General features: G+C 41.2%; 3 protein-coding genes and 3 long non-coding RNA genes across 6 annotated transcripts; 3 read left to right on the top strand and 3 right to left on the bottom strand.

The window, feature by feature from the left end:
• Positions 1 to 807: 807 nt before the first annotated feature.
• LOC4345035 (AUGMIN subunit 1) lies at positions 808 to 3,468 on the top strand. Its single transcript, XM_015793496.3, has 5 exons — positions 808 to 1,356; positions 1,817 to 1,951; positions 2,050 to 2,176; positions 2,958 to 3,095; positions 3,180 to 3,468. Exons 1-5 carry the CDS (start codon positions 887 to 889, stop codon positions 3,288 to 3,290), a joined length of 981 nt encoding a protein of 326 aa, XP_015648982.1. The 5' UTR covers positions 808 to 886; the 3' UTR covers positions 3,291 to 3,468.
• Positions 3,469 to 5,540: 2,072 nt separating this feature from the next.
• LOC107275717 (xyloglucan endotransglucosylase protein 7) lies at positions 5,541 to 9,355 on the bottom strand. The gene is made up of 3 exons (XM_066303696.1): positions 6,491 to 9,355; positions 6,208 to 6,407; positions 5,541 to 6,032 (listed from the first exon to the last, which is right to left on the bottom strand). Exons 1-3 carry the CDS (start codon positions 6,860 to 6,862, stop codon positions 5,645 to 5,647), a joined length of 960 nt encoding a protein of 319 aa, XP_066159793.1. The 5' UTR covers positions 6,863 to 9,355; the 3' UTR covers positions 5,541 to 5,644.
• Positions 9,356 to 11,038: 1,683 nt separating this feature from the next.
• LOC9271033 (xyloglucan endotransglucosylase protein 7) lies at positions 11,039 to 12,613 on the bottom strand. The gene is made up of 3 exons (XM_015792907.3): positions 12,313 to 12,613; positions 12,015 to 12,214; positions 11,039 to 11,560 (listed from the first exon to the last, which is right to left on the bottom strand). Exons 1-3 carry the CDS (start codon positions 12,589 to 12,591, stop codon positions 11,179 to 11,181), a joined length of 861 nt encoding a protein of 286 aa, XP_015648393.1. The 5' UTR covers positions 12,592 to 12,613; the 3' UTR covers positions 11,039 to 11,178.
• Positions 12,614 to 12,888: 275 nt separating this feature from the next.
• Positions 12,889 to 13,724, top strand: LOC136351516 (uncharacterized). Its single transcript, XR_010734733.1, has 3 exons — positions 12,889 to 13,025; positions 13,097 to 13,216; positions 13,322 to 13,724. It is a non-coding gene; the product is annotated as an uncharacterized lncRNA (long non-coding RNA).
• A 141-nt stretch (positions 13,725 to 13,865) lies between these two features.
• Positions 13,866 to 21,201, top strand: LOC107281823 (uncharacterized). Its single transcript, XR_010734732.1, has 5 exons — positions 13,866 to 13,993; positions 14,164 to 14,304; positions 14,442 to 14,540; positions 17,066 to 17,257; positions 17,344 to 21,201. It is a non-coding gene; the product is annotated as an uncharacterized lncRNA (long non-coding RNA).
• LOC136351515 (uncharacterized) lies at positions 19,411 to 21,585 on the bottom strand. The gene is made up of 2 exons (XR_010734731.1): positions 21,029 to 21,585; positions 19,411 to 20,488 (listed from the first exon to the last, which is right to left on the bottom strand). It is a non-coding gene; the product is annotated as an uncharacterized lncRNA (long non-coding RNA).
• Positions 21,586 to 23,705: the final 2,120 nt, after the last annotated feature.

The raw sequence follows: 23,705 nt of genomic DNA, 5'->3' as shown, positions 1-23,705 counted from the left end.
CTCCGACATGCCGCCGCCCACGACCGCGAACCACCCGTAGCAACCCGGCCCTCAGCCCCTCGTCCGCCTCCTTCGCCGACGACGACGCCGCCCGACGCACACGCGGTCGAGACTGCCTGCTAGCCCCTGCCCGGTTTTGCAGTTTTCACCAACTCGCCGGGAGCTCGCTTCGGAGGATGAAGACGACGCCGACGCCGCACGCGAACGAAAGCGAGGTCGCAGCCCGCCTCGCTCGCCTGCTCCGCGGTTCTCCTGCGCATGCGGCGAACAGCTCCGCGGTCGGGGCACCCGCCGAGTCCATCGCCGCCGCGTGGCCCCTTCTCCCGTGTCGCCGCGCCGCCGTGTCGCCCCTTCTCCCGCGTCCCCGCGTCACCTATCGCCGGCGCCGCCCAGCTCCTCCCCCGCTGGCGCCGCCCAGTTTTTACGCACCAGCCATCCGCCGCGCCAGCCGAACCGTACCCAGCTGGCCAGCTGCTTTCGTGGGAGGAGAGAGAGGAAGAGAGGTGGAGATGGGAGGGGAAGTAGAGGCTGACACGTGGGACCCATGTGGGTCCCATGCTGAGTCAGCTGCTACGTCAGTTAAAACCGGAGTCAAAACCGTCGAGGGATCTAGTTTTCACTGGTTTTATAAGTTAGAGGAGGTATTATATCCGGTTTTACGGTTCGGAGACGATTTTGTAACTCGATGACAAGCTGAGGGACCTTCGGTGTACTTTTTCCTTTTCCAAATTGTAACGGGCCGAGTGGGCCGGAAATGGCATGAACGCCAACTTAACGCATTTCCATTTTCGAAAGAAAAAAAAAACCACACGAATTCCCAATTTCAAACGCCGATCTCTCCGTCTCGCCGGCCACCGCAACCACCCACCCACCCACTCTACCACCCATGGACCACGCCGCCGACCACCTCGACCCGGCGGCGCCGCCGTCCGGGCCCGCCTCCTCGTCCGCCGCCGTCGCCGAGGTCAACGCGTGGTTGGCCTCCCTCGCGGCGGAGGCCGGAGGGGCCGGGGGAGGCGGGGTCGGGGCTCCGGGAGGGCGCGGCGGCGTCGTCGGCGTCGGCGGTGGTGGGGCGGCACCGGAGCTCTCGCTGGGGCCCGAGCCCACGCCGCGCGGGGTGGCCTACCTCCGCGCGCTGGCGGCCGCGTCGCAGGCGAGGTCCCGCGCGGCGGGGATCGCGGCCGCGGGGCTGCGCGCGCAGGCCGCGGAGTACCGCGCCGAGGCGGCGCGCCTGCGGGAGGCGCTGGAGCGGGCAGGGCTCGCGCGGGACGCGCTCTCGCCGCCCGCGGCCGTGTCCGCGCGCGCCGTGGCCGCCGTCGCCAACCTCCTCGCCATCCGCGACACGGAGATGAGCAGGTGGAGGGGGCTAGGGTTCTCAGTTTTTCTTCTTCTTCTTCTGCGTGCTTAATTCTCGAATGAATAAGACTATTTGTTCTGCCATTCGCATTGCCAGTGAGAGATATGAACATCTAACAAGTCGATCTGTTTAGCATATGCGGTTTTATCCTCGGCATTGGGTGAACTTCGATGAAGTTGTAATTCCAGTAGGCAGTTCTGTTATGCGTAATGCTGTTAGTTTAGTAGGCCAAATAGCAGGAACATGTAATATGTCTGGAGCACATGCTAGTTTAGCTTTCATGTTTGGTTCTAATGCAGACAAAAACTTAGTTTGGGATGCATTATTGCAACAAGAAACAAACAATTTGATGGTGGAGAACAGTAATGTTAGGCTTCATACTTTCATAGTGAGTGTTCTGGTGATTCTTTCCTTTTGTTTTCATTGTTCTCTGATTACTTTGAAATGGTGGTTGTGCAGCTTTGTTGTGGCCAGTGCGGACCTGTCGCTGAGGAGAGCAGAGGTGGAGGAGAAGAGGGACAAGGTGCATAAGGAATCAAAGGCGCTTCTTGATTACACAAGGAAGGCCATCACCAAGCTTACTGAGCTCAAGAAGTGAGTGGAAAACTATTCACTTTCAGTATACTTAAGGAGATTTGTGCAACCACTTATATCTCTTGAGGAAAATATAATGAACAATGTATCATTTGAAGGATGCTGGAAAAATTTAAAAATGATGTGGAGAAGCAACAAGCAGAACAGATGACGGATTGGCAGACAAAGTTGGTTATGATGGACTCAAAGGAACGCCAATATATACTCCAAGTCTCCAATTATAAGGTGACTAGTTTTTCTTCTTTTGCAAGTGGTGTAATCAGTATATGGTTTTAGTTCTTCTTTTGACCTGATAGTTTTGGCCGACTACCACTAAACAAAGCAGTTTCTGTTGCTGAAGCAGCATATGGTGTTTGCTAGAGATTGTCAACTGTTAGAACTTAGAAGTATATAGTCAGTTATCATTTATCAATACTTGTGCTTGTGAGTTTAGCAGGATGCTGCAGGACATGACATACTATTATCAAGCTAACCGTACAACTTTGAAATCATTTCAATCCACATATTTCCTGAATCTTGACCTGAAGAGGCTGTTGATCAGATGCTTATCTGCGCTTTTATGCACTCTCTGCTCTATCTTTGATTGGTTTTGTAAGATAGGGCAATAACTGTATATAGCTTGTGTGTGTTTTGGGGGTAGCTGTGAAATTGTTCAATGTTGAAATAATGATGTATCTAACTAATAGGTAGAATTTGGTTTGAACATGCATTTCCATCACTTGTTTCTGCTGATGTTACCGTTTGCTAGTGACGAAGTTAGTCATATGATGAGTTGAATAGTTTCACATCATGATCTGATGTTGATAGTACAAACATGTGTTACTTCTAATTTTAAGGGCTTATGTGATATTATACTATTCTTGTTATTCTTACCTTAACAGCTTGGCTATCTAGAGCTATCCATCCCCCTTTTAGTCCGATTGCATGTATGCCGCAACACACTGTTCTTTGATTTGGTAATATACAATGACACATTTTAGATTCACTCTCCTTTTCTATCTGTTAGGCAATGCTCAACCGAGTGGGATATACACCGGAGATCAATCATGGTGTGCTGATGGAAATGGCAGAGCATAAGAAGGATCTAGAGAGAAAGACTAAACCCATTGCAGACACATTGAGAAGCTACCAGGACTTGCCACCAGTATGCCTTTTGCTTTCTGTTTTGTTCCTTTTCTTCAGACATAAATCTTTACTTATTCTTGGTATTTTTTGTGACTGTCATCAGGACAAAGCTCTAGCAGCTCTAGCTATAGAGGACAAAAAAAGACAGTATGCGGCGGCAGAGAAGTATCTGGAAGATGTGTTACAGTCTGCATTAACCACACCTGGCCTATGATGTGTGTGTGTGTGTGTGTGTGTGTGTGTGTGTGTGTGTGTGTGTTATTAAGTTTGTAATACTATTTGGTCTGACATGCCATTGATTGATAGTGCTATGCAGTAATGGCCATTGATTTCTTGTAAGTTGTAACTTGATTCTATGATCCTGTAAAATGCATGTTCTACTGTTTACCTAACCACAGCATATTTCACCACACAAACTTATTTCTGTTGCAGCTACTGAGCTACCATGTCATCGACAACCAGGATGCCTCTGAACATCTTGGCCTGTTTGCTGTATATCATTTTGCATTGATGTCTATGTGATTATGGATAGTCATGATGATTCATGGGATCAATTGATGCTATATGCTAGTAGATTAGGTAAATGTGATCATATGCCATATGAACATGCCATTTGTCTTTCATCTGTCCTTGCATCTTTCATAGAGTTAACCAGATTTGTTGGCTTTATTCCAATTGAATTCTTATGCTCATATTAAATGTTAGTACTTTCTGCGATTTCTATTAGATGTTTAGCGCTTCTTTTTTCCCCAAATACCATAACAAAATGTGTTCTGCTACAACTTCCAGAATATTTCTTTCAGGTGAATTCAGGTATTATTTGTTCTCTCATCTTCCATTGGCTAATGATATAGCTTAATTTGGGCTCTTTACCAAGTTATTAAACTAGATATTGAGCTGATTGCCGAATCAGGTTGGTTCTCTTGAGCTGCAAATAAAATGAGGGAGTAATGAAGACTACCTATATTCCTGAGCAAATTTTGGACTTTGGAGACATCCTGAATGGTGGTTCCATACTTCCAAGAAATAGGTGGGTGACTTTATCCTGAAATTGATGTGCTTTCACACTATCTGTAATACTAGAATAATTATATCCATTTTTCTTGATGCCTGATTATTTTATTTCTATAGGAATTGTGTTTGCACTGTATTTTGTATTCCTTTCTAGATCTGCCTTGCCTGTCGACAATACAACAATATCTTATTAGCATGTTTTTTATTGTTGGAGCTAGATGACACCATGACAAAGTGAGAACATCTTTAGGAAATGTTCTACATGAAGAAATCCTATAGTATTAAATATTCATTGCCAATTGTGCTTTCTAGTTATGTTGATAAATATGTAATTATCTTGTCTATCTCTTCATTAAAAAGTGAATGCTGTCTTGCTAACTTGCTATATATATATTGAATCGAAAGCTCTGTTGTCTGTTGCTATGTTTTCTGGTAGACCCAATAGCTAAAGGCAATTCCATACAGAATATTCAAAATTAGAACACTCAGGTAGAAGCTGACATAAAGAAGCTGGAGTTGTTATCAAGTGGACTTGTGCTTCCCACTTCCCAGTAGGATCTAAATATTGCAATAATAATATTTTTCAGAAATTGTTCTTTGTTTGAATAGATGTTCTTAAGCCCTGACTCTGAAACTCTTTTCAGTCGGCCTGTAAATTGGGAACAATGATCTGTCCTTCAAATGTGCCTTCGCCTGATTAGCACAACTGGCTCATGAACATTAAACTTGGCACTCGGCAGCCATTTAGTGTAACATGCTAACACATTACAAAAACCATATTTGGCTATAGCTGATAGGACACTGCAAATCTGCAATATTGTGACAATTTACCTTGGGTCACTATTCATTATAATCGCATCATTTCCAGCTGAGGAAGTGAATATCTCCCTGAGCTCTGATTGAACACCATCAAAATATCATTTGGTTTGGACTGAATGGTGGTGTGGTTGACCTCCCCAGTTTTATAAATGTATTGCCTATATTTTGTATTGCAGTCCCTAGCATATTGTGCTTTGAAGGCCTGGATGCATGATTCCCCTGGTTTTACTCTGCATAGAAATGAGAAGTCCTGGTTGCAAAGCTGTTTCCAGTGCTGCCTCTTAGTGAAAGAAGGAATGCTGATTCCCCTCTTGCATACAACCTTACAATTGAAGGTCAGTATTACTTTTTTTTTTTTGCTGATATGAGCACAAAATAGTTGGCTTAAATTTCTTCCATTTTAGTGACTTGCTTCATATCTTAGCATGGAAGTTACATGGTAAGCTTATATTTACTACTATAAATGGGCCAGCTGACTTAGATTTCTTTGATTTAAGTAGTTTGCTGCATAAATGGATTATTTGACTTTTCGTTGGCACTACTAATAGTTAAATTTGTCATTCTCTATTAATCCAGCTCAGCTCATTGTGTTTTTTTAGTGTAATGTTTTTGATATTCTGGGATCAATATATGGGTGCGAAGGGGTTTGATTCTTTTTTGATTATTTTCCTCAAACAAATGTGCAAAAGAAAAAAAAAACTCAGCTACCCTTTCTATCAGCTAACTGAAATACTTCTACTGTGACCCGCACTCTGGGGGATACCCATTTGGGTACCTCCTTGAGTCAGTGCAGTAATCATAAATCTTGTAGTTATCATCTACGTCCTTAAGTTTCTGCTTCCCTTCCTCATCCAAATCCTGGGTAAACCAGCTGCTGTCATTAGACCCTTGGCTGCAAATCCAGGCAGTTTTGTACGGAATGCAGGCGTTAGCTTGGTAGTTCCGGAAGAATGCGGTAAATGGTGCTTGAGACCAGTCGGTTTTGATACGCCCACCCTGCGTTGCCCAGTCATCGGCATCCCAGATGCTGGCGTACAGCCTCATTGGTTGATATAGCGGGAAGGGTATATCATTCCTTAGCTGATTCTTCATCTGCCGAATTGGTGTGCCATCAACAAGTATTCTGCAACAACAGACCAAACAAATTAATTTATGCTTAGCTCTAATAAAGAATACACCTTCCTAGCTGTGATAAAACCTTTCCACAATCGCTTACGTATAGGACGGTATTACCCAAATGAGGACTATTAATGCTGCATATATAAGAACTGATGACTCTAGGAAGAGAGGTAACTTACAAGATCATCTGCGGGTTCCAGATGATGGTGTAGGTATGGAAGTCTTCTGTTGGATCAAACCAAAGCCGGTACTGCTTTTCTCGGCCACCTGTTCCTCTGGCATAGATGTTAGTGTGCAAGGTGTAGGGCTCACCGGTGGTGTTCCCCAAGAACTCGAGATCAATCTCATCATGTATGTCCCACAGCCCCTCAGTTATCATCTATTCCCAAGTTCCGGTACAAAGGAATGGTTAGTCTAAGGATTCAAGGTATATTGCAGTAGCATCACTTGTTTCTTACTTACATATAATGTGGTGACAGTGCCGGCTGAGTCCTTGGCAACAAGCTTGATGTCCATGTCAATCCTCGCAAAGAGATACTTAGTCTTTGAGCGGAATGCAGAAGTAGTCCAGCGGTCAAGGGACAGTGATACAATTTGGTGGCCAGTGCTGTCATAGAGCACCTGTGTATTGCCCCACAGCATGTCAAGGCTGTCGGTCATGTCGCTGATTACTGGGGAGGTGGCTAGGATGAGATACAAAGCTGCCATGGACATGGAGGGTAGGAGTTGAGCCCTAGGTTGCCCCATGGCTTTTGCTAATGCGAAGTGCCTAAGTGAGTAGGCAGACTGTGGAGTGTGCTGTGTTGAAATGTTGTAGACTTTATATAGACTCATGTGAAGAGGAAACCAGGTGTTCAAGTCTAAACAAGATCTAGGTCTGACATACTATTACCTTAGATTCTTGGAAGGTGTATGAACTGGACATCATTGGCTGACATGAAGAAGTGGGCATAAAAAAAATGATAAAAATTGGCCTGAACCATAGCTTGAGCAGGAATGATCCAGCCTGGATTCTGTAGTCTGGAGTTGACTTACTGGTTCTGTCATCCAACCAATTTGCAAGCCGCCCCATGGTGGCTTCTGACGAACTCACCTGGCCTTAAGCAAGTTGAAAGCTTATGGTTTAGAGGGTTTTAGCCACCATGCAGTGCAGTTCTTGTAGGTAAATTACTAGATGAACTCAATTATGAAATATGTGCTCAGTTATGGTCTAGAGGTTTTTGGTCGCCACACAGTGCAGTTCTTGTAGGTGAAATTACTAGTTGAACTCAATTATGAAATATGTACATAGTTATAAAGCATCTGGAGAATTGCTAGCTTTATGCAGTCCTGCCACATTGATCTGTTTACTTTTCATCAAATGCTGATTTTCCTCTTCATGGATGTTCGTGATGAGGGATCGAACTGCAACTATTTTTTGTGGTCGATTACATTGGTCCATCAATGACTTCCATAAAGAATGAAATTATCCAGATGTAAACAGACATTTAATAAGTGATGCTTATCTTTGTTAAACAACTCAAATTATGTGCAAGTCAGACAAGCAAGTGACCTGTAAACACAAGGCCATCTAGTCATGCACACTGAAGTCCCACTGGGAATTTCACACTTCACACGTATTTGTAAGGTCATTGTGTCAGTGCACTGCTGCTTATAGGCTAGTTTGTACATAACTATCTTGAATTCCACTGTCTAAAAATTCCTATAATACTATTTGATACACAGGCCTTAGTTGACATTGTAACAACGGAAGTCGTACCTAGTTATTTAACGTTGTTTGTGTTGATAGCCGTGATACTGGCACGAATGTGCAGGCATTGTGAGCTGTAATTTTCGATATATGCAACAATAGAGTACTAATTCTTTATCCCTAATAAACGGTGCCTGTGTTTTTAATACTTTATGTTTCTAGGCAGTCACATAGAGATTGCTTTGATTCAGGTTCTGTTTGGCATTGCAGTGGACTATGAGTTTTGGTTCAACTGCTTTTATACATTTTGGTGCTTGTAAACTGTCTTCTGTTTCAATCTAATCTCAAATGATAATATATAGTGCTATGCAAATATGAATAAAAAAAAGAGTCATGACAGATTGATAAATATTTTGTTTAGCTTTCATTTGATTCATAAACAAAACTACAACCGTTTTAGATTTATTTTTCTACAGCAACTTTTAGAAAAGGGAAAAATATGCACAGTGCAATATAGCACAACAACCACGAATTGAGCCTCAATACTTTGTAGTTTGGATTAACACCTTTCTTAGGGGCCATGTTCAACTTTTGAAATGTTTATTCAGTTGATATGTGATAGAGTGGGCAATGCAGTAGGCTGTTGATACTCTGAGACTCTGGGCATGCAGAAAAAAATTGCGATGACATTTTTATTTGAGTAAATTTCACAAGACTACATGTGCTTTGTACAATCTATCACAAAACTGCAGACTTAGTGTCTCCATTATCACAAAACTACATGGTTTAACCTTGCCCGTTAGATGCACCAGCACCTTTGTGCGGGACCCACCTGCAGTCTCCGGAAACTACAGAAGTACATATTTACTCAAAGCATCCACATGCTGATCAGGTCAAAGCATCCGTGCAGAGGTAACACAAAAGCATGTAGGCGCATATAGCTAACACTTGATTATAGAAGCATCAAAATGCAGAAATCTAATACCTAATTACTGATCGCTTCATGAGACTTCAGGTGGGTCCCAAACATCAGGTGTCAATGCGTGTAATGGGTAAGGCTAAAACTGTAGTTTTGTGATAACGGAGACACTCAATCTGTAGTTTTATAAGACAAGTTCTTAAATTTGTAGTACTGTGATAGACTAGCATAATACCTGTGAGTTGCAACAGATATCTTTTAAGAAAAATAGCTCATCGTATATATTCTAAAGCCCACAATAATTGTTCTTATTGCCTAATATTATCATCATGTTACTTTTGCAGTCACTTTCTAGGTGTCTATTGAGCTAGAGTTCTCAGGGTCTGTGGCCTTGGGGGTTGGGAAATAGGCAAAGTCTCCCTGTTTATGGGTCCCACATGGTTATTGGGTACTTGGGTGGTGATTCACCACCACTACCACTACCATCTTTTACATTAGCACAGATATAGATTGTGCAAAGTACCTGTTGTCTTGTGAAATTTAATCATTTTCTTTTATGGCAGCCTCCTTATGCACATTATCCTACTGACATGTGGGCCCAGACCCACCTTGTGAGTTGTGAGTGATGCAACAAATGATTTGCAAATTTAAGTTTGCATTTATGTAGTTATATTTGTGAGTGATACACAAATGATTTGCAAATTTAAGCATGCATTTATGTAATTATATTTTTTAGTTTATATAGAAGTAACACTTGGGGTAATATGGAAAGAACAAGATAAGTTATACATTGGGTCTGGAACTCTAAATAACAATAAGCAACTTTTTATTGAGCAGGTTGAGGATGGAATTGTATTTCTCACATTAATATTAAATGTTAACTACTAATCTTTTTGTGATAAATAGGTTTATTGCCAAGTACTGACATGGTGATGGTAGTTTGGCACTGCTGCAATGGACTCCAGTGTAAAGGAATTGGTGGGATGATATCTGCTCATTCCACCACTCTTCTGTTATCAAAAGCATACCCATAAGTCCAGAGATGCTGTGATTCAGAAGGAAGGCATGGGAGGATGCACAGAGCCAATTGATACTTGATAGTTGATACTACCTCCGTCCCTAAATATTTGATGCCGTTGACTTTTCTAAACATGTTTGACCGTTCGTCTTATTCAAAAAATTTAAGTAATTATTAATTATTTTTCTATCTTTTGATTCATTGTTAAATATACTACTAGTACTCAAGTTTTTAAATAATATTCACAAAAGTTTTTGAATAAGACGAACGGTCAAACATATTTAAAAATATCAACGACGTCAAATATTTAGGGACAGAGGGAGTACTACGTAAAGGTAATTACCACAATGTTCGGTTACGTGGGTTCTGTGTGATGTGTTACTGCAGGTTGACAAGATTAGAAAAGGCTATAGGGGATGCAGAAATTATTTAGTTTTTAAAGTATTTCTTAGAGGATCTTGGTAGTACCTTATTGCCCAGGGTTACTAGCTATATATGTGGATTAGAGAGTTGCGAGGATAACATGTAAAATTATTCAATACCCTGGGATATATTTATTGGTGCAAAGTTTACCTTTTATGAGGGCACTTAGATATTCATCCTCAACCAGCTACAATTTTCACTAGCTGAATTTCTAGCCACACCTTAATTTCTGGAATTAGAGATGGAGCTCTATAGCTCAGCAGGATCTAATTGTAACACACATTTGCTTCCAGAAATGATATGAATATTGTGAATCTTTTTACTGATGAATTCATGCGCTTTAAACTTGAATCCTTTACTGCCATGCTCACTCTCCACATCAAGAAAATGGTAACCTTCATGGTCAGATATTATTTTTCTGTAGTGTTGATATCAAAGCATATTATTAGAGGACAAGAACAAGGCTTAAATATTTGTTCTGGATACAAAGTCCTCTGAAACACGCTACTTCCTCTGATAATAAGGAATGAGATGTGTTTTGCATTCAATATCTTTGTGGCAATACATTGAAGCACAGCAAACAAGGGGTCTAACTGAAAACTGCTGTATTTCCAGGTTGATCTTACCAGTTACATGTGAGGTATGTAAGTAATCAAGCATAATATTTAGTGATGCAAACACAAATGATTTTATACCATGTTATTCATATAACATCCTTCATATCTTGTTTGCAAATTGCATAATTGTGTTTATATTTTACACTGACATCTATGAGTTGACTGGCTTTTAATTGCAACTATTTGCAAATGTTTCAGTTAGCCTTCACATAATTAACACTAGCTTGACTAGAAAGCCTTTACATAGTTAGCTCACTGCACATGAGTTGCTGATCATATTTCATTTGCTATATGTACAGCCAACAATTTATTTTCATTTTAAAGTAGAGTGCTTCCCTGATGCTTCTTGTAATAAGGAAGATTTAGGTTTCTTCTGTAAGAATGCAATGGACAATACATTTGTTATACTGTTCATACTTGGAAAGAATGAACCGAATCATCCAATACACCTCTCACCCTTTCTATCTGCTAATTGAATTACTTCTAGTTTATCGTACACTCTTTGGGGAGATTATCTTTGAACCTCTTGGTGTCAGTGCAGTAATCGTAGATCTTGTAGTTGGCATCCACCTCCTGTAGTTGCTGTTTCCGTGTCACGTCCAGCTCCTGGTTGAACCAATTTCCGGAGCTCTGGCCGCAGAGTGGGGAGCTCTGTTGTGGGGGGCAAGCGATAGCCCTGTAGTTCCGGAAGTATGCTGTGAATGGCGCCTGCGACCAGTCAGTCTTCACCCGCCCTCCCATTGTTGCCCAGTCATCGGCATTCCAGATGCTGCCATATACCCTCATTGGCTGATAGGTTGGGTACGGGACACTGTACATCAAATTGTTCTTGATCTGCCGGATCAGCTTGTCATCAACAAGGATTCTGCAACCCAACAGCATTCTTATTGTTAAGGTTTGTGCCTTTCAAATAAATGGGCTGCATAAGATGATTTTCTTGATACTATTTTTTCTTTCTTTCTACTACCTCCTTTTCATATGTCGCTTTGATTTTTTTTTCTATGTTAAACTTCTTTTAACTTTGACTAAATTTATAGAAAAATATAACAATATTTTTAACATAAAACAAGAAACTATCAAAATATATTTAAAATGTTAGATTTAATAAAACTAATTTGGTGCTCTAAATATTCCTATATTTTTCTATAAACTTGGTAAAACTTTCAAAAAGTTTTGACTTAAAAAAATCAAAGCGACTTATAATACGAAACCGAGGGAGTAACATTTATTTGCCATGTAGTATTGCTTATCAAATAATTGTGAAACTGGTACTAATTCTGCACAATATAAGTTTAACTGGATAGGTTGGGGGAGCTTACAGGATATTTCTTTGGTTCCAGATGATGGTGTAGGTATGGAAGTCTGCAGTGGGATCAAACCAGAGCTTGTACCGCTTCTCTCTGCCACCTTTCCCTCTGGCATACAGGTTAGTGTGCAGGGTGTACGGCTCGCCAGTGGAGTTCCCCAAGAACTCAAGGTCAATCTCGTCGTGGAATTGCCATAGGCCCTCTGTTATCATCTGTTCCAAGATCGCAACACAAGAGAATGGTTAGTCTAAAAGATCTGCAAGTGACACCAATGCTAATACAGTAATCTGTTCATTCCCTGGCCACTTACATAAAGAGTAGTCACGGTTCCAGCTGAGTCTCCAGCAACGAGCTTGATGTCCATGTCGATCCTACTGAAGAGGTATGTGCTCTTCGACCGGAATGCGGAGGTCGTCCAGCGGTCAAGAGTCAGTGAGATAGTCTGTTTGCCGGAGTTGTCATAGAACACCTTTGAGTTTCCCCACAGTATGTCGAGGTCATTGGTGAGGTCGCCAGTGACCATGGAGATTGCTAGGATGAGGTAGAAAGCCCACAGGGAGGCTAGGAGGTGAGCCCTAGCCTGCCCCATGGCTTTTGGTGGTATGGGAGAGTGAGCAGAGTGAGTGGGTGTGCTGTGTCTCAAATGGTGTGCCCTTTATAGACTGAGGTGAAGGGAGACTTGGTTGTGCGAGCGCGTCTAAACAACTAAACAATATCTAGCTTGCCAGTGACTTTGATTCTTGGAAGATGTAAGAAACTGAAGAGAATCGTCTGGCTGCTGAATAAGTTGTGTAAAAAATGGTGATGAAAGTGGCTTCCATTAAAGCCAGAATGGTGATCAAGTTGACTAACTGGTTCTAGGGTTCGATCTTGGCTCCAAATCTGCGAGCCGTCCCACGGGGTCTTCTGACAAGCTAAGGTGGTTCTCAAGCAAGTTGCTGAAGGCTTATGTTATGATGACAAAAGAGTTTTAGGATCCCTTTGGCCATTGTGGTGCAATCTGTCACTAGATCCACATAAAAGGTAATTATTAGTTCAGCTATAAGGCATCTAATCTTGCTTGCTGGTTTCTCATGTTATATGACATCTACTAGGTTGTGAAAGGCTGGAAGTACACAAAAATGATATGCAGTTACAAGTTGTTTCCAGTCAATGCCTTCGGAACAGTTACCAATGATTTGCTGTTGTTCAACTCAGTCCCTCATTATTGTCAGGTTTGTGCAGCTCCAATAGATATCAGTCGTTCCTCAGAGGAATCTTTCAAAGGAGTTACTCCTGACTGGTGGATTAATTTGATTGATCTGATGGTTTTTGTGTAGACCGACACTCTGGTCTAGAAACCCAACTAATGCAAGTGACGCGGTGAACTGTTCTTCCATAGACAAATTGATCTGCAAGTCAGAAAGGGTAAGTCAGTTGTGGATTACGAGGTGATGCATACCAAAATTCCACCAGTAAATTCAGACCTCCAAGTTTCAGACTAAGCCCTATGTGCGGCTGTGCACTCATATTCTTTTTTCATGGATGCTCATGGGAACAAAACCCCAGAACTTGTGCTATAAACAATTTGCAAATTTATAACGGTACATCTTAGTACAAGTTCATCACATATCCGTACTTTGAGAAGCTCAAATGTTGTCTTGGGACAAAGTCAACTGGATTTGCTTTAAATGATCGTAAAAATGTCAACATAGCACTTGTTTGAGTTAAATCTGATGTTTGCTTTTGTATTTTTCCCAAATTGAAACAAATCTTTTGCGCTTACTGCATCCTGCCGTACCACTCATGTTTAAGTTGTCTGATTTTTATCTGTATTTTCTGAATAAATATAATTCTCATATACATTTTTGTTCTCCAGGATGGTAATGATACTAATGAAGTATGGAATTAATCACTGAAGTTGTTGGGGCTTTGATTAATTGCTGGACAAATTATACTACTGAATTCAAGTAAAAAGAAAACTATACCACTGAAATTACACCAAGCATCTGGTGAGTGATCGCATCAATTTATCAATTCTTTTCATGTGTTTCTACAATCTCTGACAAAAGCTACATACATCTCTGCATCTTATTCATGGATCAGCATTTCTTCATTCCATCTTCTGGAATTTGGCGCAGGATGCCAGTATTTTTCACTTGCCAGTTTGTCATTCTTACAGATCTTGCGTTGACTCCACTTACAGTCAGTGTGCCATTTTATTTTAACCACATGTCTGTGTAGAAGACCGTGAAGCTTGCAGCTTGCAGGGGCTTGCAGTATTAACCAAATTAACATGGCACATGGGCCGTAATTTCTCGATGTACGTATTTCCTACCTCCTCTAGTTAATGGCTACTGTTTTTTTATATGTGTGAGATCGCATCGATTCATGCTGCTGTGATTTGGATTAGTAAAAGGCATTTTGATCAGGTTCGTTTCTGGCTTTGCAAATGTCTAGGCACATGAGAGTTGTCGGCGTCATTTCTGTCAATGGAAGATGGCACCGGCGGTGCTTCCGGTGCCAAGCTTGGCATGTGTACGTACCGTATGCTCAGAGGTAAAGGAAACTGCGTCTTAGCTTCCCTTTGTTTAATACGGCTCTTCTCGGAATTTATTCCTTGGGTTTTATGATATGCTTGATAGGGGAAAAATTACTTTCAAACAATATTGGATATGAGCATGATTTGCCAAGGGATTTAACGAGTGAAGGGCGAGGTCGGTTATGTCTGGTACCCGAGAGTTTTCACTCCCTCTGTTATTTTTTTATTTATCGTTTAATTTGCAGATCGACAAATCGTTTAATTCACGTGTTTGATCAGTATATTTTTACGTGATAAAAAAGACATTTTAAACACAGAATTACTAAACTGCTTTTTGAGGTCTGTCTTCCACTCTTCATACATGATGACTACGTATTGTGAGTCAGAAATATCTTTTGGTTTTCGGTCGAAGCCCAGGGCGGTCCATCGAAAAAAGCTGGGCCATGGTCTTGATTCTTTTTTGGGCTGTTCTGCTCCTGCACGATTTGAGTCTTGGCCAACACAGGCTACGGCCATTTTAGGTCTCTCAATTAAGGCTACATCCATAGTCCATTTTAGGAGGTTTTTACCTGTATGCCATTAAGAAAGATGGTGCTTGTCTCTGTGCCACTAAAAAGTTCGAGCCTCCCTCTATGCCATCGTTGAACTTTACTGCGCTCTCCACACCATTCCGTCACTATTTTGTTAAGGTTCACCTATTTGGCAGCTCTGACATGTGGGGGCTCGCGTGTGGGAGGGTAACCAAGGACAGCCTACCAAACCCTCTCTACCTCATCCACCACCACGTCCAATCCTTCGGTCCTTCCACCCTATCCGTGAGGACAAGCTCGGCCGCCGCGTCCCCGCCATCAACGCGGTACCGGCGACGGAGGAGCCAGCCGACAACGCAGCGATGCTCCATCCGTTGTAGCATCCTCTCACCAAGCTCACGCCGCCGTGGCGCCCAGAAGCTGCTACCAGCGCTAACTTTCCCCACCACCATGGCGGTCACCGCGCATGCTCCGCTCCGTGTGGCGGGCTCGCCCGTCGCCGCTGGCGCTCTGCTCCGCCGCCACTGCTCTGCTCGCCGAGGCCACCCTCTCTCTCGCAATGGCGGCAGCATCATCAATGTCATGGCTTCCTATTCGACTATGCGCCAACCGCCACAGTGCCTGCCTCTACTTCCATGCCCACCGCTGTGGCGCCATCTGCTCCCGGCTCGCCATTGCCACGTCACCCCTTCTCCAGTTTCGCCGCGCCACCGCACCGCCCGTCGCCGCCCGCTCTTTCCCACCTCACCCCACCAACCCTATGAGGAGAATAATGAGAAAGATAGAGAGGAGGAAGGGAGAGAAGAGGGGAAATAGATGACGACGATGTGGTGACCCTGATGTGTGGGGCCCATGTTGAGTCAGCTGCCACGTCGGATAAAACCGGAGTCAAAACCGTCGAGGGACCTAGTTTTTACTGGTTTTGTAAGTTGGAGGATGTGTTGTATCCGGTGTTGCGGTTGGGGGACGATTTTGTAACTCGATGATAAGTTGAGGGAGCTTCGGTGTACTTATCCACAAAAAAAAAAAACCAGGCGTGAACTGGGCCTGCAGCAGCTTGGGCTCGATGCCCAGGCTGCGGACGATGGGAAAAAAACCAGGCGTGAAGAGAGAAGCCCAACCCGTGGCTTATGGGACGATGGGAAACTGGAGCCCTCGATCTCTCCCCCTCACCTTGTCGCTTCCTCCTCCCCCGACGCCGCCGCTTCCCCAATTCCGGCTCCGGCGGCGAGCAGCAGGCTGCGGACGCGCCGTCGAAGCTCCAGGAGGATGTGGATCTCCGGTGTAGTCTCCGTGGCATGCCTACATCGGCGGCGCGAATATTCAGCACCGGCTTAGATCGATGGCGCCCCTCGCCGCCGGGCTTCCGTGGAGAGCAGGTATGCTTCCGCCTCTACTCCTAGGTCGGTCTGCGCCGCTGTTCTTTGGCTCCGACTGAATCCATCCAACAATTAGTTTTGTACCATATCGCCGATTCTGAGACAACACGACCTGTTTATTAGCTCGATTTGATTCCATTCCATCGCCACCCCAGAGGCACCCACCCCGACTGCAATGGGCAGCGGTAGGGCGTGTATCCGCACTACCGTTTCAGCTGCAAAAAAAAAAAAAAAGCAGTGAAAAGATCCCCTACTGGGGCACGGCAGGCGACCCCCTGCCAAAAAGATGCCCTATAGAGGCACACAGTCGGGTCTCTCGGTGGAGGCAGCGCTAGACACTAGCGCTTGGCTTTTTGAAATTTGTAACATTAGATTTTTTTCCCCTGTTGAACTCATAGCTACTCATGGGATAATTGAACCAATTGCAAAAATAGTTCGATTACTTCGTAACACTCCTCCATATACAACATACTCCATGCGCACAATAATCTGAAAACCGTTTCATAAGCAGAGAGAGAAGCTTAATGTCTTCAAACATTATTAAGATAGGGTAGGAGAGGAGATGTGATAGTATATAGACTGATCATCCAATAATTTCAGTAGATGTTTGACTGAAACATCCAATATTTTCAGCGAGTTGTCTGAAGATGTGAATACCAAGGTTCCAAATGACTAGCGGCAAGATCAGGTATGTGCAGACGACCTCCGAGACTGAACCAAACTCATCCAGGCATGGAATGCGGAAAAAAAATAGACCATAGCTCATCTCGGCATGAATGAAGAATCTCACATTTTGAAGAGTCTTTTTGATGCTCAGGGATTCATGTAAGCAATTATTTCTTATCCCTAACACAAATAATTTGTCTCGGCTTTTGTTTCTGAAAATGATATTTTTTTTCCATTTTTCTCAGAGTGCAATTAATCACGATGCCATAATGCATGCTAATGATGACCAGAAGCTTGACGCCAATCGGAAGTCATGATAGTTTTTTTTGGTTGCTAGTTCGACTGGTAAGAGCTGGTGCTGCCGAGACACCATCCTCAGTGTTCTTGAAGTTTAAGTCAACACTCAATAGGCATTGGTTTATTTAGTTCTTCTCAGCCATCAGAAACTTCAAATAGCAGGGCCAAAGTCTGCAAACTTTTAGGTAGGATGCACTTAGAACATCTCTTGCATATTCGCTACAAAGAAAAAGATGATCTAGGGACTAGCTTCTAATCACACACCAAGTTTATCATAGAAAGGTCATGCATCAAGCTCTTCTACTAGGAACATTATCATGCAACCTCAAGTCCTAATTTACCAATATGCACCTTCAGGCTTCAGCCAGCTCAACAAGCATTAACCAGGCATTTTAAGAACTCCATTATGTCCAAGGATATGCTGCTATTTAAGAATCTGCTGAAGGAAATAGCAATGTTGCAAAGATGCAAAAATGATGCAACATGGATGCTCAAACCTTACTACCAGTAATTTTAGCTGTACTTGAGTGGAACAATATTTGGCTAGGTCTGGTGTGCTGCATAAATTAGTTTCATTCAGATAGGACATGCAAATTAGAGATAGGGGGAATGTTTCCAACATCTTTTTGAAACCTTTTGGCATTGCTGACTGATTCTTTTTGTAAGAAAGGAACAAATCTGAAACAAGAGCATGTTAGGTGACATGTGGCAAATAGATGAATACAAACATTTATCACCGGAAGGATTGGTGGCGATTTTTTTTTTTCAAAACAAACTTGTGGGAGGACTGCGGCAATTCGTTCTTCCCCCAACTTGTAGTGTTATACACGAAACATGATAGGCATGTTGAAGCATGAAAATACGTCCTTCACACTTTGTTTTTTCCTCATTTTTTAGATTTCCAGCTGCAACAAATTTGGTGCAAAATTGCTTATGGGGACCTGGTTGGACTGGTGAAAGGAAGCTCAAACAACAATCTTTATTTAATTTTCGTTTGCTTTGAGACAGGAAGAAGTAACTGAAATAACTATTCCCTCCGTACTCGTAAAGGAAATTGTGTTGGACAGCGACACGGTCTCCAAAACACAACTTTGACTTCTTGTTTCTATAAAAATATTTATTGAAAAGTGATATATGTATACTTTTATGAAAGTATTTTTTATGACAAATCTATTCATATAATTTTTACATTTTCAAACTCAACAACTTGAGAGTTATTCATGATTTATATTTCGAAAGTTTGACTTAAACATTGTCCTAAACGACTTCTAATACGAACGAGTATGGAGGGAGTACTTGACTAATACCAACATTTCTTTATCATTTAATTTTTTTTTGTCTTGATTGCCAATGCAGGGCCTTGTTATTCAGCTTTGATGTTTCGTGTGTTCGTTTCACCTATTTCCTATTTTACATTTTCCTGATACTATATTATCATCGACCTTGTTGTCTAGCACCAATTCTATAGCCAAATTTTGGTCTGCATTTCAATCACTTGGGTTCAATCACTTGACCAGATTACGCCATTGACTTTTATGAAATAACGTTTGATTATTTGTCTTATTTAAAAATTTGGTATAAATATGCTAAAGAATAAGTCATACTGATACGGTATCATCTATTTAAAAATGAGAGTACTATGATACGATGAGGTTTTCTGCTTCGAACATCAGATGCTAGATGACAGTAGATGCTAGATGACAGTGGAAACCCTTACGGATGTTAATTTTCTATGCCCTTGTTTAGTTCCAAAATTTGGTATAAATATGCTAAAAAATACCTGTGCGTTGCAACGGGTGAAGGCTATTTTAATTTTATTATTGTTATATGGTTTAGTTAAAATGGAATTCACTGTGAGAGTTAGGTTGGATATATATATTTTTAGAAAATCATGAGCTGCAGTTAAGAGTAGTTAGCATGCGAGTTCTTTTTTAAATAGATTTCTTATATGATTTCTTCTGTATTACTAAAAGCATAACAATAATAAACCATATAACAATAATAAGATTAAAATAGATTTCATCCGTTGCCACGTACGGGTATTTTTTCTAGTAATATGTATAATAGGTAAAGAAATACAAATATTACATATTTAACTGGTGAATCACCAAAGAAAATAATGAATACAGTTAAAAGTGGCTTAGTGAAAAGGGTACACAACACAAACGTTACATGAAAAACGCATGGGTTGATAAAATTATCAAATTCATCATAAATCATGTACAGGATCTTCTCCCGTTTATTTATACCAAAAAGCAGAGAATACAACAGAAAAAAAAATCATTAACTATTTAGCTGGGAAGGAGCAGGACCGGCCAGGCAGGAAGAAGCCCAAGAGGCCTAGGGCGATGGGCAGATGGCCCAGCTGGTAAAAAAAAAAAAATTCAGGACTCACGAGCGCTTCCTCGGTCAGATGCAGAACAGCGCCTGTACATCTCCGTCTCCGAGCGACGTGCGGCAACCAAGCCGACGCGACGATGGATAAAAAATGGGACAACGTACGAAAATTTGAGGGCAAAAACACCTTGCATAAATTAAGTTGCAACAAAATAAATAATATTTATATAATTTTTTAATAAGACAAATGATCAGACAAAAATCAACCAACGGTATCATCTATTTAAAAATGAGAGTACTATGATATGACGAGGTTTTCTGCTTCGAACATCAGATGCTAGATGACAGTGAAAACCCCTACAGATGTTAATTTTAGTTCTAAAATTTTTCTTCAAACTTTTAACATTTCCATCACATCAAAACTTTTCTACACGCATAAACTTCTTAACTTTTTTGTCACATCGTTTTAATTTTAATAAAACTTCTAATTTTAGCATGAACTCTACACACCCTATGTCTACCCGTGTTGCTAGTCGTCCTGGTTTTCTTGTACGTCAAAGAAGTGCTGCTAGTCATTAATGATTGACCCCCTATGTTGCAGTTACTGTTTGGAAAGTCGTACCTCATCATGCTCAAATGTTCTGCAGTGTACAAAGTAGTGTATGAATGCAGTTCTCTACTACTATCACAGCTCATGTGAAATGGGACTCCAGCTGAGAAATGCAGGACATGGAACTTCGATTCATTGCATAAGCCCTGCATAGATATTTTTCAAAAGATTTATTCATGATGGGCCTCCCTAATAAAGCAGCGGACGGTCCTAGAGACACATGGCAGAAATATCTTACTATATACTAGTATTTAGCAAGTAAAAAAAATGCATTTAACTTTGTGTTCGTTCAATAATTAAGGAGACGACTACACGTCGGACATCCGGAGATTTGTAAAACTCCGGACGGTGTTTCACTACGTGTTAAAGAGATGTCGCAATGTTTCATTGTTTCAAAAAAAATGTTTCACCATATTTTGCAAAACGTCGGACGTTATTGCACGAAATGTTTCACATGTTACACCACTCGATGAAAAATGTTTCACCAATTAAAGGAAAATGTTTCATCGCTTGAACGAAATTGTTTCAACCAAATACAACATTCGAAACACACCAATTGCAACACGAAGAATTGATATATGCAACATCAAATCAAAAGAAAACGAAACACCTTAATAAAATAAAGTGCAATAGAGATAAATAATAGGCTGCAACATCGTTAAAAATCCAAACAAAAATGAACCCACCTTTGTTTTCTTCATCTACTCCATCCGCCGAAATCAAGTTAATGATGCAGCATGGGAGAGGTAATGGCTAGGGAAGAACACATATGAGCAGCCTCGTGAGAGGAGTGACCTTAGCCAGGGCCACCACATCTGATCCACGCCGATGGCAAGTCCAGTGTCTCCCTCCCCGACATCCTCACGTTCTGCCCTCCTGCTGCCGCTATTGTGTGGGCACCGGCGAGGTCAGCATCTTCTTGCTATCTTGCATCACCTTGCCCTGCCGCTGCAGCCATGGATGCCTCCGCTATGGAAGAGGTGAATACCGTACCGAGGAGGAGGAGGATGCGAGGATGTGGTGGCAACAGGAGCACGCGACGGGGAGGAGGAGGAGGAGGAGGAAGAAGCAAGGCATGAAGAGAGCCAAGAACACAAGCAAGCGAAGAGCCGTGTGCTCGATGGCTGGAAGTTTCGAGGAAGGAGGGAGAGCGAGAGGAAAAAAGTTAATAGAAAAGATGTGGAGGAGAAGGTAGTTGGAGTTTTGGATAAGGATGAAGCCGTCCGATATTTCACATGCGCTCGGACGTACGTCGGAAAGCATTTTTGAATAATTAACCCTAGGAACTGTACCATTTCAACAAACTAAGACAATAATTTGGGGAGGGATAAGTCAGACTTTTCCCAAATCCAAATGATAAATGACTGATTGGAGGGACATCAAAGAAATGTAATCCTATGGCAAGTAAAAAAAAAGAAATGTAATCCTAGATATTATTTTCCCCTGTGGCTGTGTTGAGAAGAGTTTAAGATTATAAGAAAAAAACTGATTGAATAGTTAAGTTTCTAATAAACTAGAAAAGTTAGATTTCATACCTTCTTGCTTCTTGTTTATTTTCTGAATTTTATAACATAGATTCTAATTAGGTTACGTTCTTTAGTCTACTTTCCCTAACTTCACTTTCCTCGTTTTTCTAAATGGCGTGTTTTTTTTAAAAAAATTTCTGTAGAAGAGTTGCATTAAAAACTTCATATTATTACTAGCCACATTCGTCACCCATTGCGCGACTATCATGACTTTTTTCAATCTCTATATGTGGACTATGGCATATGCCACTAAGAAGGACTATGGCATCCTCTATGTTTGTCGTCAATTTTACATTCATATGTTGAATAAATTTTACAACATTTAATATAACCTACCAGTGCATTTGTTATAGTAAATTCATTTTTTACTATATTCACCTTGTTGCAAACCCCGAAGCTAAGAGTTTGTTTATAGATAACTTTGTACTTATTGTATATAAATTTTACAAAAAGAATTATATTATTGTATATAAATTTTACAAAAGAATCACATGTTTAAGGTTATTCATAATAATTGCAAGAAATATACCACAAAGCCATGAATGCATTATGAATGGGTTTTCAATTTTTGTGTTTGTAAATGATTGAGAAATGATATTAATATGCATCCGTTGACATGTTTAATATCTTAAAACCATTTTTTATTTGGTAAATTATTAAAAGTGGTATTAAGAAAAGTAATCTGTCTAGAGTGGTAATTATCTTTCATAAATTAGAAACTCGCATATAAATTATCTCTTACCGTAGGTAATTTACCATGGGCATTAAGATTACAAATTTAATCATGTTTTTCCATTTGAATCATAATTTACTTGAATATATATATATTTTTCTTCTTTTATTCAATATAATTTTGATCCTCCTATCTTTTACCTTTGTTATATCTCCTATTCTATTTTTGATAATCATGTTATTGCATTGCAATTATATTTTTCATATTTTCAAATATTTTACTCTCAATTATAAAATAACCAGTGTCAACTCAGTCTCTAATGCGTTAATAAAATAAAAACCCTTAAATTAACTAACTTCCTTTCTGATCAAATTACATCATGTGTAAACCCAATAGCTACGGTCTATATAATAGTAACAGGAAGCTTAGTACGTGGCCTTTTTTTTTCCATTTGACTATAGGTCTGCTACTATGCTTCCTTTCTCTAGATCCTTTCCCAAGACCTGAACCCTGACCTGGGTCATCTTTTACTGTCCAATCCTCACTCTAGATCCGACGTTATCTATTGAATGCATGTTGCATCCAACGGCTCTGATTATTCTGATGACGTGGCAAATTGTGATGATGAGACCACTTATGGAGAAACCATCTTTACTCCCGGTTGGAAACCCCCATTTAATCCCGGTTTTCCAACCGGAAGTAAGGATCCAGGACTAAAGATGTCTCTGTTAAAATAACCGGGACTAAAGATACATCTTTAGTCCCAGTTGGTACCAACAACTGGGACTAAAGAGAGGGGATCTTTAGTCCCGGTTGATGTTACCAACCGGGACTAAAGAGACAATAGCGGCAGTACCAGATGGTCGCCTTTTCTTTTTCTTTTTTCCTTTTTATTTTCTCTCGAATCAAGTAGGCAAATCCCCAAATCAATCCCCCAATCAAAGCAACATCCCAAATTCATATCACCAAATACACATCACAAATCATAAAGTTACTTATACACACAAATCAAATACATCACAATATCCTAAAAAATTACTCAAATACATCACAGATCCAAACAATGAATCACAAATTTGTATATCTCAGTGAATCACAATTTTTTTTTAAAAAAACAATGCCGCTGCTACCACCACTCGCCACGACCGCCGGGCGCGGCCTCAC

This window comes from Oryza sativa, chromosome 8 (assembly GCF_034140825.1).
Source record: "Oryza sativa Japonica Group chromosome 8, ASM3414082v1".
NCBI classification, from domain to species: Eukaryota; Viridiplantae; Streptophyta; class Magnoliopsida; order Poales; family Poaceae; genus Oryza; species Oryza sativa.
Note: the sequence above shows the minus strand (reverse complement) of the source record. Positions and strands in the feature narration are given on the sequence as shown.

Coding starts and splice junctions, on each gene's coding strand:
- LOC4345035 (XM_015793496.3), top strand. CDS start 887: ATGGACCACGCCGCCGACCACCTCGACCCGGCGGCGCCGCCGTCCGGG. Junction 1,952..2,049: donor AAGCTTACTGAGCTCAAGAA/GTGAGTGGAAAA, acceptor TATCATTTGAAG/GATGCTGGAAAAATTTAAAA. Junction 2,177..2,957: donor TCCAAGTCTCCAATTATAAG/GTGACTAGTTTT, acceptor TCTATCTGTTAG/GCAATGCTCAACCGAGTGGG.
- LOC107275717 (XM_066303696.1), bottom strand. CDS start 6,862: ATGAGTCTATATAAAGTCTACAACATTTCAACACAGCACACTCCACAG. Junction 6,408..6,490: donor GCACTGTCACCACATTATAT/GTAAGTAAGAAA, acceptor ACTTGGGAATAG/ATGATAACTGAGGGGCTGTG. Junction 6,033..6,207: donor TGGAACCCGCAGATGATCTT/GTAAGTTACCTC, acceptor CTGTTGTTGCAG/AATACTTGTTGATGGCACAC.
- LOC9271033 (XM_015792907.3), bottom strand. CDS start 12,591: ATGGGGCAGGCTAGGGCTCACCTCCTAGCCTCCCTGTGGGCTTTCTAC. Junction 12,215..12,312: donor GAACCGTGACTACTCTTTAT/GTAAGTGGCCAG, acceptor ATCTTGGAACAG/ATGATAACAGAGGGCCTATG. Junction 11,561..12,014: donor TGGAACCAAAGAAATATCCT/GTAAGCTCCCCC, acceptor GTTGGGTTGCAG/AATCCTTGTTGATGACAAGC.